The sequence below is a fragment of the Muntiacus reevesi genome, chromosome 3, assembly GCF_963930625.1.
Source record: "Muntiacus reevesi chromosome 3, mMunRee1.1, whole genome shotgun sequence".
In the NCBI taxonomy this organism is placed as follows: domain Eukaryota; kingdom Metazoa; phylum Chordata; class Mammalia; order Artiodactyla; family Cervidae; genus Muntiacus; species Muntiacus reevesi.
Genome location: NC_089251.1, coordinates 34,043,924 through 34,060,077, shown reverse-complemented (window position 1 = coordinate 34,060,077; position 16,154 = coordinate 34,043,924). Strand labels below are relative to the sequence as shown.

The window sequence follows — 16,154 nt, the reverse complement described above, 5'->3', positions numbered from 1 at the left end:
CAGATGGATCTTTTGGAAGGGGCTCTGGGGTTGCCTGGCAACCGCTTCTCTCAGGCGGGGCTTTTACAGTTCCAGGAGGCTGGATTTGCTCTCCTCTGCTCACCAATGGCTCAGTCACGCTAGTCCAGGAGGAGGAGCGGAGCCCACCTCAGGAGTGGCCTGGGATTCTGGCTGAGGCAGCAGCCTTCGGGGCTCCTTTCCTGGTCTGGGGCCTTGAGGCCAGTGGTGACAGGGCTCTACCTGACCCAGAGTCTAAGGCTCCAACCTGGTACATAGTAGATATTTGTGAGAAAGAAAGAGAGCACAGGATGGCCCCCTGGACTGGGTTGTTATTACTTTCACTATTAAATAGAAGGAGAATTGGCAGATTGGAGAGGGTTTCCCATGGCAGATGTTCAGTATGGCCATATGGTTGTTAAAATACTGAAATACTCCCCCCCCCCGCCCCCCATATGGTTTATAGCCACCACTCTGAGTCCCCAAATGCCTCTACTACCCAGGTTGCCTGGCCCTACCCCTAGAATGCTCTGGACAAGCTCAGGATCTAACAATTTAAGCATTTACACGTGGTCCAGAAGGGCCTTTAGGCCTCTGCCCCACCCCTTCAGCCCACATCTGACCATCTGGACTGGAGGCATCCACGCTGCACTGATTGTTACATCATTTGACCATCATCCTTGCCCCAAGCCCTGGACCCAGCAACTTGGCCCTCTACAATCACTGTCTCTACTTCTGCATCCCTTCAACCCACCCTCCTGGTGAGGTTAACGGTACCCAAGGCTGAGCCTGGGTTCGAGACTTGTGATGGTATCCAAGGCTGAACCTGGGTCCGAGACTGGTGTGGGGAAGGCCGCAGACAGAGAAGGGTGCCCACTGCCTCTAGACCCCCGGCAGACAGATGGGGGAGATGTAGGTCCTCTCCTTTTCAGTCGAGAGGGTGGGAGAGGGTGACGCAGTCAGACCCAGGTGGGAAACCCGGCCTCCCAGACTGGGTCAGGCTGTCCCCCTTTCATTGCTGTCGAGGGCTCTCTGGCCTCAACCTTATTTGGTTAAAAAACCCTAAGACAGGGGCTTGAAGAGGGAGCTGAAGGCAAAGGGCATGTGTACCTACCCCACTCCTAGTCCTGAAATCAGGTCTAACAACCACTTACAGTATCTTCCTCCTTCAAATGAGCCCAGGCCAGCCTCACTCCAACTATCGCAGAGCCGGTCCTGCCTGTCCCTTCCCCAGGTGGCTCTAGGGCTTTCCTCTTTGACCTATTTCCTGCCAGACACTCCCGATCCAGACTCCATGACCACTAACTGCAACTCCTGAGCTCAGCTGGCTTCACACTAGGCCACCAACCTGCCGGTGGACCTTCCCACTGGCCCCATGTGTCTCTGCTGAAATGCTCGGTCTGGCCACCTCTGGCTCCTTAACTCCCCTCCTGAAGAATCCATACATGTCCTGCTCCTCTCCTGTTGCTGGGCTCAGGCCTCCTCTCTCACCTGCTTCTCCCAAAGACAGAGGTACTTCTGTACCCTCTTCTCCCCTCTCCACTCTCCTCCACTTCCCTCCATCCTCCAAATCCAACTGCTCCCAGGCAAGGGGCAAGATGGGTGACAGAGAAATGCTGGTGCGAGGGGTGCAGGGGGCTGGGGTGGGTATAAAGGGAGACGGGCAGGGCCTGAGCTCTGGGTTTCCAGAGAGCAGCATTACCTGAGCAGGGCAGGAGAGGGGTATGTCTGCCGTCAGATCTAGGGTATCTGTTTTCCTTCCCAGTGGTTCAAGCTGATGGGGGAAGAAAAGAGAGCCGTGAGTGTACTAATTTGTCTCTGCTGAAGTGAACATTCCCTGGCAGGGCATCCTGCAGTGGGGAACGCTCAGAATTTGATTTCAGGGGGGTTGGCTTCTCCTCCTGGCTCTGCCAGTCACCAGCTGTGGGATACTGGGCAAGTCTCTTAGCTTCTGCAGGATTCAGCTTCCTTGTAAACTTATAAGTCTTGCAGGGCTGCTGAGAAGCTTAAATGACATAAACATGGCTTAAACTGCCTAGCAGAGTTGTTGGCACATAGAAAATACTGAATAAACATGAGGGTTCTGCCTTGTATTCATGTAGAGTCCTGCATCACAGTCCAAAGCCCATCAGAGAGGATGCAGTTGATCCAGGAATCTTAAGGACTGTATTTTTCGTTCTACATCGGTTTCTACAGAGGTGCCAGTCGCTCTCCTCCACACCTTGCTTGCATAGGGAGGCCAAGAACAAGCTCCATTCTGGAGGGCCTGGTACTTTGCTCTAGACTAGAACCCCAGAGAACCAGGAAACCCCACTCATCTTACCATGTTGACCCAAAGGGCCCTGGAGAGCTGGGAGTGGAATTTCTGACTTGGATGGAGGCAGTCTGGGGCAAAGAAGGACACATCTGGGCGCCCATCCTGAAGGAGAGAAATAGACATCCTAAGATCCTGTTGGTGCCGAGGGTGGAGAGTGGGCCTCACTGGCAGGCCTGCCCTCTGGAGTGGACCTCTCAACACCCTGCTCCTCTGGGGGGCGCTCCCAGCCTGCAGCTTCCTAAGAGAGCTCAGAGTGGTCCCACACATCAACAACCTTGAGTGACCCCAAACCCCCAACCTGCTTTCTGGATCTCACAATTCCCATTATTTAATTTAAAAAGTGCGATATATATTTTCAGGTGCATTTATGCAACCCATGCCATGGATGAGGGAATGAGATACTAGTCCCTGAGGAAGTCTTAGCCAGCCAGCTGGGAACAGCTGTTTCCCAATTCTTGACCAGTTGGTCCCAGTGAGCTTGGTAGGGAGAATAGGGCTTCAGGCCTGGGCAAAGTCTAGGTGCTTAAAGCTTCTTCCGGTAGACCAGGCCCTTGGGATGGAGGCCCAGGTGGACAGACCCAAGTCCCCACCCTGGCCCATTCACAGAGCCCTTCTGCTCAGAACGGAAGTCAGAGAAACAATCACCACAGTGTTGGGTTTGGGGCCAAAAGTGAGCGGTCTGGAGTTGGACGTGTTCAAATCTCACCTCTGTCCCTTATTTCCTGCATGCTTTTAGGAAGGAGTCTTCATGTCTCTGAGCCTCTCTTATGCGGGGATGATAAAGCTCACCTCAAAAGGTAATTGTGAAGATTTTACGTATGGTATGCACAGTGCCTGGCATGTAGTAGCTACTTAGTAAAATGGAGGCTGCAATGAGCAGTCATGAGAACATCAAACATCGGGCTGCCTCTTGAATACAGCTCTGATGTTCAAGGAGGCTCCAGCCACCAGATCAGCAGCTAGAGAGCTGCCTGGATCTGCCCCATTTGTTCCCAGTCTATGGGAGCACTTGGCATTTCCACTTCGAATTTCCTCCTCTTTGTGGGAGCCCTGTCAGGGAGGGCAGGGAGCCTACCGCCAGGACAGGGAGCCGGATGTTGTAGAAGAAGGGCTGCAGAACCACAGAGAAGTCCTCCCGTGTGTCGTACCGACCGGACTCCACCAGCTCGCGCATGCTGCTCTGTGGACACACCCGTGGGCATCTTCAGCACAGGCGCTCCAGGTACCCGTTAGCGCAAGACTGGGGGTGATGGGCAGTGACCTTGTCCCCATCTCCCTCAACAGGTGGGCTAACTCAGTTCTTCTCTTGAGAACACAAACACACTTGATGACAAATCTCTTTCCAGGGAATTAGAAATGGGTTGTGTCTCCTTTTGGTTCTGGTTTTAAGTGGACTGCAAGTTCTGAAGGGCCAGCCAGAAGTCCCAAAAGGAGCAGAAACCTAGGAGAGACCTCCAGAGGGCCCCTAGGCTTGGGACCTGCAACACCCCCATTGGCTTGTGGCCTGCCTATGAGATGGGGGGTAGGAGGGGCAGCTGGGCATCTGGGGGACAGGGGAGGGGATGGCAGTTCTATGGGGCACCCAGGGCTAGTCCCTTTGTCAGGCCAAGGGTTGGGGCTGAGCCAACAAGACAGCTCAGCCATGAGGACTTTGTGAACCTGCCTGGGGTGCCTGAGATACCTCAGCTAGGAAGTGGCCAGGATGGTGATGTTGCCTCTCAAACTCTGAATAGCTCTTCCCTTCCCATGAGGCCCCCCAGGGGGGGCTCTGGGCTGGCGTGCTGATTGAGGCGGAGGAGAGACCTTCTTGGTCTTACCTGGTAGGCTCGGGTGATGGACTCCAACTTGGCCAGCTCTTGGGAGCTCTCCCGCGGGGTCAGAACACAATTGCACAAAATGCTGCAAAAAGAGGGGAGACAGAAAGACCCAGAGCCAAAGCTGCTGTCAGGGTGGAGGTGGGGGAATGGCTCACTGGAGGCCCTGCTATACATGCTCAGGGGCAGGTTTCAGGCCTGACCCAGGGATGCACAAGGGGAGGATGTATGGATGGCACCCTCTCACATTAACAGAGTACTAAGTGTTAGACCACAGGCCCTGGGCCTTCAACAAAATACCCTGAACAAACGCATTTAGGCAATGAGAAACCCATGTTTAGTGTTTAAAAACAAGTACAAATGCACGCTTTGATGAGCCTCTGTTGCTCAGGTCCCTAGACACCTCTGGAGTTCATACTAGTGCCCTGCTGTGTTCCCTTTTGTTTTATGATGAATTATTTCACACTCATAAAATCTACTGGATATTAAAAAAGATCTCTCTACTCAAAACAGAACCTGGTGCACAGTAAGACTTTAAAAAGCATTTATTAAGTGAATAAATGGATGTGTAAGGCAGGAGGAACAATAAAACACACACCTGTGTACTTCTCACCCCACTTAAGAAACAAAACACTCCCAACTGGAAGTTCTGCGTGTCCCTCCTCAGGTCACTTCTTCCCCACAAAGGTAAGTAAGCTTTGCTTTTGTTATGGTTTCACCATGTGTGGACACACCTATATGTCACTTCTTCTCACAAGCTGGGCTGCACTGTCTCCCAAACACTAGTGTGTGTCCCAGTCCTGAGCTCTGCCCAGCAACTTCCCCCATCACAGAGGTTCACTGGCACCCTGAGGTTAGGGAAGTGGGGGCCCTGACTTTGACCTCCCAGAAGGAGGTGATCCTGGCACAGACCCCTTTATAGATGCACACATGGACAGATAAAGTCCCAGAGACCCCGAGGAGTCCCCACCAGGTGAACCAGATCAGCAAATACCCGCCTACCTGGCCTGATGCACAGGACACTTGTCGGGGTTCCCCAAGAACACCTGCCGCATGACACTGGGGCTCATGAAGTCTACAAGGTTGACCAGCGCCCGGGGTACCTATGTGCAAGGCTCTGGGTGAGAGAGGGCCTGGGAAGCTTCTTTTACCAGGTGCCTTAGCACCTTGAGAAGTGGGACTGGGTTCCGGGGTCCCTGAGTGGAGTTCTGGGAGGTGTCAGCAAAAGGTGAGCACCTAGAGTCCTGCAGTCTGTGCCACCCACATGGGCAGCACTGTGAATGGGCCTCCCAGAGTGGGCCAACATGGCAGTCTTGGGTCTAAATGCTGAGGGTTCAGCTCATAATGAATCTGCCCTCAATGCAGGAGACCTGGGTTTGACTCCTGGATTGGGAAGATCCCCTGGAGAAGGAAATGGCAACCCACTCTAGCATTCTTGCCTGGGAAATGCCATGGACAGAGGAGCCTGGCAGGTTACAGTCTATGGATCGTAAAAGAATCAGATACGACTTAGCTCTGTTCAGCTATCAGTTAGCTTTCAATTTGGTGAGGTAGCCCCATTTGCCAGGACATAAGCCCTTAATGGGTTCCCTCCAGCCTGGCCTGGACTAATTCTGCTGAGCAGGCTCAGGGTTGTGGCAAAACCAGAGAAGCATCTGGCTGTCTGAGCGCCCCTCCCAGGCAGCCAGAAAGTCTTGTCCACGCCAGGGGGTAGGGAGAGAACACGTTGGGTGCAGGACCAGAAAGGGGCCTGCTGTAGATACTCCTGCCACTCAGGGTGCAGTGCCCAGCCTGGGAGCCACCCACAGCTGCCATCACCAGAGAATGTTGCCAGTACTGGTGAAGGGATGCTTGGTGCACACAATGCTTTCCCCTTCAAGCCTGAGACCCTTGGAGCTGGTACCAAATAGCATGAGGCTTCCTTGGGGGTACCCCCAAACTATGGAAGGGGCAGGAGTCCATGTCTTTGTCCAGCTCCTTGGGAACGGGTGTTTTACCCTCTTCTCCCCACCAGGCTTGAGCAGAGTCCAGTTTGTGGGAGCCCCCACCCACCTCTCTATGTAGGATGTCCAAGGCATTGCGGAGATGGTCAAAAAAGTTGGCTGCAGAATAAAGATTCTGGAAGAGACAGGAGAGAGAAGAGAAGCTGGTTAGGGAGAGAGGGCAGTGGGCAGAACTGGGTTCTCCCCCAGGCCCCCAAGGACTCGTTCTCCCTTGGCCTCCAACTGTGACCAGCTCACGATGTCAGAATCTGAGATGAACAGCTGGAGACTCACTGGGCCAGACAGAAGACTGCAACCTTCAGTTGGAGCTTTACTTCAGGAGTAGGACGTGTCAAGTCTCACTTCTAACTGCTTGGGGTTTATGGTTTCTTCTCTTTCTTTCAGGAATTGTAAGAGAGGGGAACAGAAGCCCTGCATATCTGCCACCTGCTGACTCTCACTACCTGGGACAGGGAGGTGGGGCCAGAAATTTGAGGGGGTGGGGAAAGAAGTGTGTGTGTACATGTGCACGTGTGTGAATTGTGTGTACATTTACACACACAGAGGTATCCTTGGACAATCCTGAGGTTAATTCTAGGGATTGTTCTCAAAGAGGGTCTCCAGGGCCCACAGGTCAAAGTCAAGAGCAATGAGTAGGTCTGACCAGCCCCCATTACCGAGTCCGTGCAGTAGTCACATAAATCACTGCCTCCAATCAACACCGTGATGACCTTCCAGTCCTCATGGAAATTTACTCTCTGTACAGGGGGAGGAAAATGCTTGATGATTTCCAATAAACCAAAAAACAACACAGCTCTAGGAAATCCATTCAAACCTCTAAAACTTCCTTGCCCTTTTGAAATAACAGGATCAGAACCTCAGAGCTGACAGCACTTCAGAGATTTATTTATAGACCACAGATTCTTAGCATCAGGAAGGACTTTCAGGGTCACTGTGATCAGCGACAAACCTCCCTCTGGTTGACGTAATCTCCTCCAGGCGGCCTTCGACAGGGGCTGCCCTGTGCCACTTGAATGCCTCTAGGGACCGGGGGCTCACTGTTTTCATGGCCAACAATTCCATTTGGGGATTTTACTGGGCTAGCAAGCTAGTATTTAAAGATAATCATAAATCTGACTTACATGGTCGGATTTCATCTTCTGTATCAGAGTCTGGACTTGGCTTACAAGTTCCCTGAGGGGGAGAGGAAATCAGTCCCATTGAGGAAGAGCCCCTGAATCTTTCATCCCTAAATGGCCTGAACTGGAGACTTACATGGCATTCAGCCCACTCCTGACCCCCCCCCCACCCTCCAACATGAGCTGGCAGAGACCCTGAGGCTCAGGGACAAGAAGCTACTTGCCTCTTCTGGAGAAGTTATTATAACAAATAACCCTTCACAGAACTAGCTGTGTGTTTGTCCTAAGCCTCTATAGTCAAGGATACTGCCAATTATATTTGTTATGCATGGTCTCCTTTCTAGGACTCCACGTGCAAAGTGTCTTTAACAATTCTGTGCAGGAAACTGTTCATCTCCTTTAAAGGACTGGTATAGACTCTGAAATTAGATCTAGGAAAGTTTTTGCATGCTTCCTCTTTTACCTTGGCTGCCAGGAAGCTGAGCATTTGATGTTCAAGTACAATAGTTAAAAGTCTCATATTGACACAGCTGCTTCTTCCCCTCCTCCCCCCACCAGTGGCTGTGATTTTTCTTCGGTATATGTTAGTTGTGTCATTTTTGGTAATGACACAACTTAGCTAAATGCTTCTCTTAGAAAGAGGTCATAGCAACCCACTCCAATATTCTTGCCTGAAGAACCCCATGGACAGGGGAGCCTGGCGGGCTACAGTCCATAGGGTCGCAAAGAGCCGGAGGACATGACTGAAGTGACTGAGCACACATGCATAGAAAGAGGTGGGGCATTAAACATACACGCTACACATACCTGGGTTTATAATTCACGGAAAGACTATCCCTCAGGCACCCTCAGCTCCTCACTAGTTTGGCCCCTGTTTTAGTGTGAGATGGAGCCACAGACCAGAGGTCTCCTGGCACCTGGAGGTGGGTCCATGTGTACCACCACCTTGACTGTTTCTATTACCAAGAAGGGTCTTCCCAGGCTGGGCCAGGAGTGAGGAGACCCAGGTGGCTGAAGCTTCTAGGAGTGGGGTGTGGGAGGAGGGGTCTCCTTGGAGGTCAGCTTGGGGGGCTGAGTGGTTGGCTCCAGCTGCCTCTAGCTTCTCAACTGCATTTCCTGCAGCCCCACAATGGGCATAAGGACAGGACGTGACTCGCCACTCCTCTGAGCAGTGGAGACTGTTTTACCCATCCATTTGGTTGATACTCCCTGATCTATGGGGGCAACTGCCACTCATGAGGTACTGGAGACAATACCATTATGCCATGATAAGTTTTAAAAACTGGATATGGTGGGTCAGGTAGTTGGACGATTAGAACATGCTGCACAGGAAAGCAAGACCAAGTTCAGGCTCCAGGATCATGGTCTCTGTCCAAGATCCAGCCATTCAGCCTCCCTGCAGTCACAGAGGCAGCCAGCGAAGAGAATGGCCAAGAGATTCTCAAATCATTGCTGTAAATAAAGGTCCCCTGTGTACACAGAGGTCAGAATTACAGCCTTAAAGGGAATGATGTGCCTCCCACTCCCTACCCAACAGCTCCCTCCCCGCCAAAATGCATACTCAGCCTTAGCTCCAGGAACAGCTTGATTGAGGAATGCATTTGTCTCATTGGCATCTCCTGTGCCCACTGCATAGCCTGTGAGATTCCCATTGAACTTCCGAAGGATATCTGGAAGAGAAGGGGGTGCACAGGACACAGAGAGCTTAGGATGGGAGGTGGAATATGCCCCAGAAAGGAGCTGAGGCCTCAGACTTGATGACAGGCTGAGCCAAGGCAGCAAGAGCCTCTCAGCTTTTCTTTTCTTTCTTTATACTTGTAGCCATACTCACTGGCTCATCTATCTCCATACCCTTTGGGCTGGGTGAAGCGATCTGAGGCTCAGGGTGTTTGGTAACTTGGGCCAGGTCACCTGGCCAGCATACAGAAGGGCCAGGGCTTGAACCTAGTTTTTTCCATCCCCTTCAATGGCCTGTCCACAGGTCTCTCCTCTCATTTCAATGGCAGTCCCTAAGGAAAATGTCATTTCTCCCTTTCTTAGCCGAGAGGCACTTTCAGGAAGCCTGGGCATCAGATGGATCCAGTGGACAGACTCAAGACACTGGTGGTTACTTACTCGGTAAGGTGGTCACGTTCTCCAGGGAGCTGTCCCCTCCTGAGCTGTAGAAAGTGAGCAAGTCAGTGAGAGAGACTGAATCAATGTACAGGCTTTATAGAAAAGGGGCCCCACCTTTTAAAGACACCCACACCATCAGCATCTGTCAGATGCCCCAGAGCCACCTCTTTGTGTTTGAGGGATTCTGAAAAAAGTGTGAATTCCCCAAGAGGCTGGATCCTCCAAATCTAGGATTTGAAGGTGAAATCTGAGGGCTGTTTTTTCCTTCTGCAAGTCAGGAGGGCGCATACTTAGCTGATTCTATACCATGCACCCAGCCATGCTCTACATTAGTTATCTCATATCTCCAAACAAGCTTGGGATGTAGATGAATTATCTCCATTTTACAGAGTAGGAAGCTGAGGCACACAGGGGTTAATCAACTTTCCATGGAAACTTAAAAACCATAAAGGTAACTAAAAACCAGCTTGAACTGGAAACCTTTAGAAAATGGATAAGCTCTTCTCTGCCCAGTGGTCAGGTAAATTCCACTGGAAGGTTCAGGGGATGGCCTCTCACTGCCTTTCAACACCCGATCTAATTTCATATAATCTAGTTTTATGGCCCTCAATCTAACTTCAAGACACACTCAAAGTTTCAGTTTCTTTCATGCATTTAAACTGAACACATGTGGGAGGCAAGGGGAGAAGTATTTCTGTTTTAATGAAGTCCACTGTTCAGATGTACTATATTTACTGTTATTTTTCTTCTGTGACTCCCTCCTCCATCCCCGTATATTTTTCCAGGCCAAGAGGTTTCAGAGAATACAGTGTTAGCATTCAGCCCACCAGTGTAGACTTCCGAAGGACAGGCCATGAATCAAAGTTATGGCTGTTCTTCATTCAAGGGAAGACTTGGAATGAAATTGATTATTTTACACTAGGGTGGGGTCAAGGGCTTAAGTCCAAGGGTCAAGATTCTCAAAAGGTGGAGAGAAAAAGCAGCCAGGTAAACTCTACCCTTCTGTTCTCACTCAGGTATCTCTCTCACACCTCCCATTCAGTGTTTGAACTGAACATGGCCTTTGGTTGGACACTGCTTTTAAAGCTTCTGATCCTTTCCCAACTCTGCATGAAGCTACTACTTTAGCTGCTTCCTGAGCCTTCCTTCTTTGGACCAAAAGTACTTCATCATAACACTTTTCACTTGGCAGGAAATGACAAAGACTTATACCTCCTCCCATCACTGTCTTCTAACCCTGCCTCCTTTCCTCCTTCTAGAAACATATAAAAGCTAAAAAATTATAAACACAGAAACATATATAAATGCATACACATCAAGTATGTTCTATGGCAATTTCTTATCTAAAACTATCTTTGTTCTACAAGTGTGGTAGCTGATTAAGACAATAGGCTACAGAAACCTCTCAGAGCCCCTTTCCAGGAGAAAAGAGAGAGTTATACGAATAAATATGGAGAAACAAAAATATGAAAACCCTCATTTTGATCAGAACTATGGGAAACATGAAAGAAAACAGACCCACATGAAACAGCTAGTTTAGACAAGACCCGTCAGATGAATGGAGTTCATATTACACCATAAGCTCAAAGGATGGGCTTTGTTCCAGAGTCACTCACAGTATGCAGAGAAATGCAAAACTGATGCTTGATAACATTTATCAAATGAGTTTCAATAACGTGAGACTGAACTCCTAATAAGACAAAGAAATGCTTTCTTTGATAAATTTTATTTTGGTCCTTTGAATGAGCAATCAAGACAACATTTCAAATGAAGGAAAGGCAATTCTCTAAAGACCTCCAGATTTGGCACACTAGTAAGCTAGCCAGAGTTGGGGCCTTTCACTGCTATGTGATTCTTACAGGCCAAGGGGCCTTGGAAATGTTCACAGCCTAACCTCTTCCTGCAAGGCCTGCTATAGCTACCCATCTACCAAGAACTCTTCTCCCTAGTCTGACTCCGTGAGGTCCACTCCCTCCACTTTGTTTCTTTGGAGAAAAAGGCTCAAACTGCATTCTTAGTTTACCTGGAATCGTTAATTTCCTATTAAGAAGCTTTAATGGCTTCAGAAAATTGCTTTTTCTCAGCTTGGTCTACTACATGAACATTTCCCAAGAGATGCTAACAGGTACTCTGAACAAACAAAGTGTTCTGGGATTAAGGGAAATATTGGATTAAACAGACAGAATTTAAATAGATTTCTTCATTGTCGGGCTTCTCAGAGCCTTTAATACGCTTATAGGCATGTGAATTTCCCAGAGGAAGGATATAGTAGGAACAATTTCCCCCAAAACACAAAGATCAGGACTAGTGTTCTATGGAACACACTTTGGGAAACATTACACATTAGACTCTGACCAAGTACCTCTACTTTTAATGCATGTGGGTTTTGGGGTAGGTCTTTGAAACACTTAGAATAAAGGGTTTAAAGCAACAGGAGCCATTGACTATATGAGGCCTTGAAAATAGAACCAGCAGATTAAAACATCAGGCCTTACTAGACCTCACTCATAGGAAGAAACATCAGTGGCTGGATTTTTTTCACTGTTGCAGAGAGAAACGTTCAGCGGAAGATGGCCTATCTGTATCTGAATCCTGGGAATCTGCGCAGTAACTGTGAAGTTAGGTAGGTCACCTTGCTCCCCTGACCACACCAGGGGTAGCTCACCCGTCAACTGCTGGCTGGCCTGTCTGTCTTATCTGTTTTCCCACACGAGGATGCGACAACACTGCCTCCTTCTTTAGCTCCGACCAAGTAAATCTGCCCCTACCTCGTGTTTATTCGACTATAATACCCTCCGCTTTCCTGCTCTTCCTTTTGGTTTGTCTTTCTCCTGCAGCCTCAGTAACACTTGGGACCCAGTGGGCAAGAGGCAACCTTGACTTTGCTCCTCAGAGACCCCCCCGCCTGAAAGTGTATGGGACCTCGCACTGGGAGGCCTTTCGCTCAGGTCTTGCTAGGTGATGTCCCCACACTAGCCACACCTGTGTCCTCTCTGTGGGTGGCTCCTGGCTGAGTGAGGATACCTCTCATCCAGGAAAAACTTTCTCTCTGGGACGGTCCTCAGGGCCGTCATCAGCCACACACCGTTCCCTCTAGCTTCCTTGAAAGAAACATTTCACATTTGGTTCTCTCTGCAGGAAAGGGAGGGGCAGCACTGGGCTACCCCACTTTTCATCAGCGCTCTGCCCTCTCGTGGCAGAGTCCTGAGCTCTTCACCAATGACTTCGAAGGGCTCATAAACATGAATTTTATTAGGAAAGAAAGACACGAATACTCACGTGCAACCACTCGCCTGACATGCCTTAAGCTATCCTACTTCCTGTCTGGAATACTCTTCTCACCTACCAAACTGCTAACATGTCAAGGCATAACGGGGTACCACCTTCTCTGGGAAGCCCTCCTCTCCCAGCTGGCAGGGTTGAATATCCCCTCTTCTATATTTCTGTAGCATCAGGCACTTGCCAACTGAGCATAAGGCTTAGCCTGTGCTTCCCATACCACCCTCTACCACTCCTCCCATTATCCAGGCACAAGTGAGGGGCCCTGGAATTCCTATTGGTTGGGGTTTTTGTCTTGCTGATTCCACCTAAAATAGGTGCCGCATTTCAGAACTTTCTGTACAGATGTATGCATATACATAAAGGCAGAGGTGTGGCTACACAACGTGAATAAGCAACATGAACAAACACAGACAGACAGTAAACAAGAAACATAGGAACAACCACATGGGCACATATACATGCAAACAGGCAGGTGAAGACTCAGAGATCTGGTGCTTTTCTGGTGCATTTCATGTTGAATTTGTTGACCCAGAAGTCTGATAAGAACCTCGGTTTGCTTCTTCTGCACAATTAAAAGAAAAGAGTTATCAAAGAAAAATATCCTCTCCACTCATCAAATTGTTCCATTTTTCCAGAAATAAGATAGGTTTTACTTCTGAAAGCCCCCTCCAGACCTGGTCCTTGCTCTTTGGTATTTATGCATTTTACAGTAGACACACCCCTGTTCCATCTCTTGAGGTGGGGGGGAGCGGTGAGCATGGGGTGGGAGGGGGTCATGGGTTAACATTACCTATACGACAGCCCCCGGTACTGAGTGGTGACATCAGAAAGGTCATCTGGTTTGGAGCCAATTCCATTGCCGGCCTTTGAAAACATATCCAAAAATCAAAATCCATGGGAAAATCAGCAAGTCAGAGGAAAGGGAGGCTGCGTATGTGCAGGGCTTGTCAAGGTGTTCCCTGTGCGTGCATTGCAGCAAGCGCAGAGCATCACCCCAGAGGGGGCAGGGTCAGAATTCCTGGGCTTGCTGTTTTTCCAGCTGCGTGCCTTCCCCAGATCTCAGCTGCTTTCTTACAGACCTGAGCCCATGCCCTGCTTATCTCACAGGATTGTTTTTATGACCAAATTGGGTCATTGCAAAATCATTTTTGAAGCCTTTAAAGTGCTTTATGAACGTGAGATTCCACACCAGTAGCAGCATTCTACTCCTAAGTTCTTGACATGCATGAAGAAAGAGCCTACAGATCTGCAGTGGACAGATTTCTCATGCATTTCACAGTTCTCTTTCCCTTGGGGACATTCTGTAAGGCAATCTCATGGCTTCAGAAGTGTTGCCAGAAAGTGGTGCTCTGGGATGATACCATGGACTATTTCTTGGAACTTAAGAGCATAACTTACCATAACTACAGAGTCTTTCCTGCTTTGCGGCGGATGCAAAGAGGAAACAGATGTGAGGGTTGGAGCTGCTTGTAAAGTATAATCCAAGGGGAAAGCACCCTCACGGAAGGTTTAGAAGATTTTCTGAGTCAAAAATGACATTATTTTTTACAGTTGTTCAAAAGGTGATGCTAAGTGTTCATAACCTCTACTGCCTGAGGCAGTTCAGCTCACTCCTGAAGGGTTCCCGCTTACATACCTGACTGAGAACGCAACTGCAAAATCAAACCCTCGTCCTGCTCTCAGCCTGATGGAGTCAGGACAGAGGGGTGGGAGAGCGCAGAGGCCAGGAGCACAGGCCTTGGAGCTAGGAGGACGGGGACCTGGAGCTGACACAGTCACCCCCACCCTGCAAGGACAGGGCCCAAGAGTCCTTACGGTCAGAGAATCCCCCAGAGCGGCCACAACTTGGATGTCTGCAGGTCTCAGGGTGTGCACTGGAAAGACATACAGACACACACTTGAGTCTGTGGGGAGGGAGCTACCATCAGAGCCCAGTGCTACTTGCTTTCAGCAAGACCAGGCACATGACCCACGTGTGTGTTTGGGCCGTGTAGGACTGAGCATCTGTGGTACTGTGGAGGCAGAGGGCAGGGGAAAACAGCTTCCCCAACAGAGACACAACCAATCAACTTGGACCTACCGGGAGGGAGAGGTGTTAAGAGAGGGTGGGAGGAGGAAGGAGAGGGCAGGATGCTTGGGCACCATGTGATCCCAGCACTTTGGTGCCAGCAGTCACATGGGATACCAGCTGTGACTGGAGGACACGACCAGACGGGCAGTGGCCCATAGAGAGGAGGTCACAGTCTGATGCGTGGCCCCTTTCGAGCTGGGTTCTGGATTTCCAAGAGTCTGAGGAATAATCATATTGGGCCTTTTCCTGCCCCCAGGTGTCTTCTGAAGACTCCTGAGAACTATCCAGGCGGCAGCAGTGACTGCAGAGCCTGGGGCCACAGAGGGACCCGCAGAGCTGGCTCCCTGTGATGACTCTCTGGTGGGCACCGTACACCCCGGGTCTGGGCCTTGGTGAGGTCACACCCCAGGCTGGGCCACTGAGGGCGGCTCTCCTGTGGCTCCCCAACATGTACACCTGTTCGTGGGAGGAACAGCGGGGACCCCACCTGCTCTGGGTTCTGCCGGGTCAGACTCTGCTATAGACGAGGGGGACTTCTCCTAGGCAGTCACCCAGACAGGAAGCAAGCACTGGCCATTCACTGAGTTCTTGTAGAGGGGCCCAGGGTCCTGGTGTGCCAGCGGGAGCTTACCTGAGGTGGGTGGCGAAGCAGAAGGGGCTCTGTCACTGCACAGCAGCTGGCTCCCCTGATCCTAGGAATGCAGAATAGATCCCAGGGTTGCCAGGGGCCAGAGAAGCTGGCTGGGCATCAGACTCACCCAAGAGCTTTAACAAATGCAGATTCCTGGGCCCCACCCTGGGGAGGGCCTAGTGGGACATCTGAAGAAGGTGCCCCAGGTGATTCTGAGTGTCAGGCCAGGCTCCCTCTGTTAGCCTAGTTCTCCCACACCACCCCTGTCATCCAATGCCAAAATCGACATCAACGAGATAAGCCCAGCCCACTGCAAACACACCCTCCCCATCCCCCCATTTCTGCAGCAGATTTATAAGGGAACGGTTCTCTTCACTTATGTCTAAAGAGGTTGAGAGTTGACCGACTGGCCCCCTGTCTGAACTGTTACCAATAGTGGGTACTTTGCCCTCCCCACTGTCTGAAGGAATAGGTGAATGGACTTTATAGAAGAGTGTGAATACCCCCCAACTGTCCATCAGGAATGCTCACCACATTCCCATTGCCTCGCAGAACTGGTGCCTGCTAGGGGCTGCCCACTACACTGGCAGCTGAGCTGGAAGGAAGCAACAAGGACATACCTGCACGAGGTTCTTGTAGGTGCTCAGAAATGGCCGGGCCTGTGAGAAGAGGGTGGCAAACCACCACAGCAAGTCAACTTGCCTCCTGCTCTGCTCCCACATGCAGAAATACCTTCCAGATGCCCAAGTCCCTGCCCTCCAGGGTGACCGCTGGGCCCCCTCCCAGGATGCACCCAGCCTTCATTG

General features: G+C 50.4%; 1 protein-coding gene across 1 annotated transcript in view; it reads right to left on the bottom strand.

The window, feature by feature from the left end:
• Positions 1-16,154, bottom strand: part of PLB1 (phospholipase B1) — a 119,382-nt gene that overhangs the window by 30,586 nt on the left and 72,642 nt on the right. The window contains exons 28-41 of the mRNA XM_065928785.1: positions 15,969-16,007; positions 15,349-15,409; positions 14,462-14,520; positions 13,437-13,510; positions 9,365-9,408; positions 8,811-8,919; positions 7,253-7,304; positions 6,788-6,868; positions 6,181-6,246; positions 5,131-5,231; positions 4,132-4,213; positions 3,390-3,494; positions 2,321-2,416; positions 1,700-1,771 (exon numbers count right to left, since the gene is read on the bottom strand). Of these exons, the coding sequence (XP_065784857.1) occupies positions 1,700-1,771; positions 2,321-2,416; positions 3,390-3,494; positions 4,132-4,213; positions 5,131-5,231; positions 6,181-6,246; positions 6,788-6,868; positions 7,253-7,304; positions 8,811-8,919; positions 9,365-9,408; positions 13,437-13,510; positions 14,462-14,520; positions 15,349-15,409; positions 15,969-16,007 (1,041 nt within the window). The remainder of the gene's footprint in view (positions 1-1,699; positions 1,772-2,320; positions 2,417-3,389; positions 3,495-4,131; positions 4,214-5,130; positions 5,232-6,180; positions 6,247-6,787; positions 6,869-7,252; positions 7,305-8,810; positions 8,920-9,364; positions 9,409-13,436; positions 13,511-14,461; positions 14,521-15,348; positions 15,410-15,968; positions 16,008-16,154) is intronic.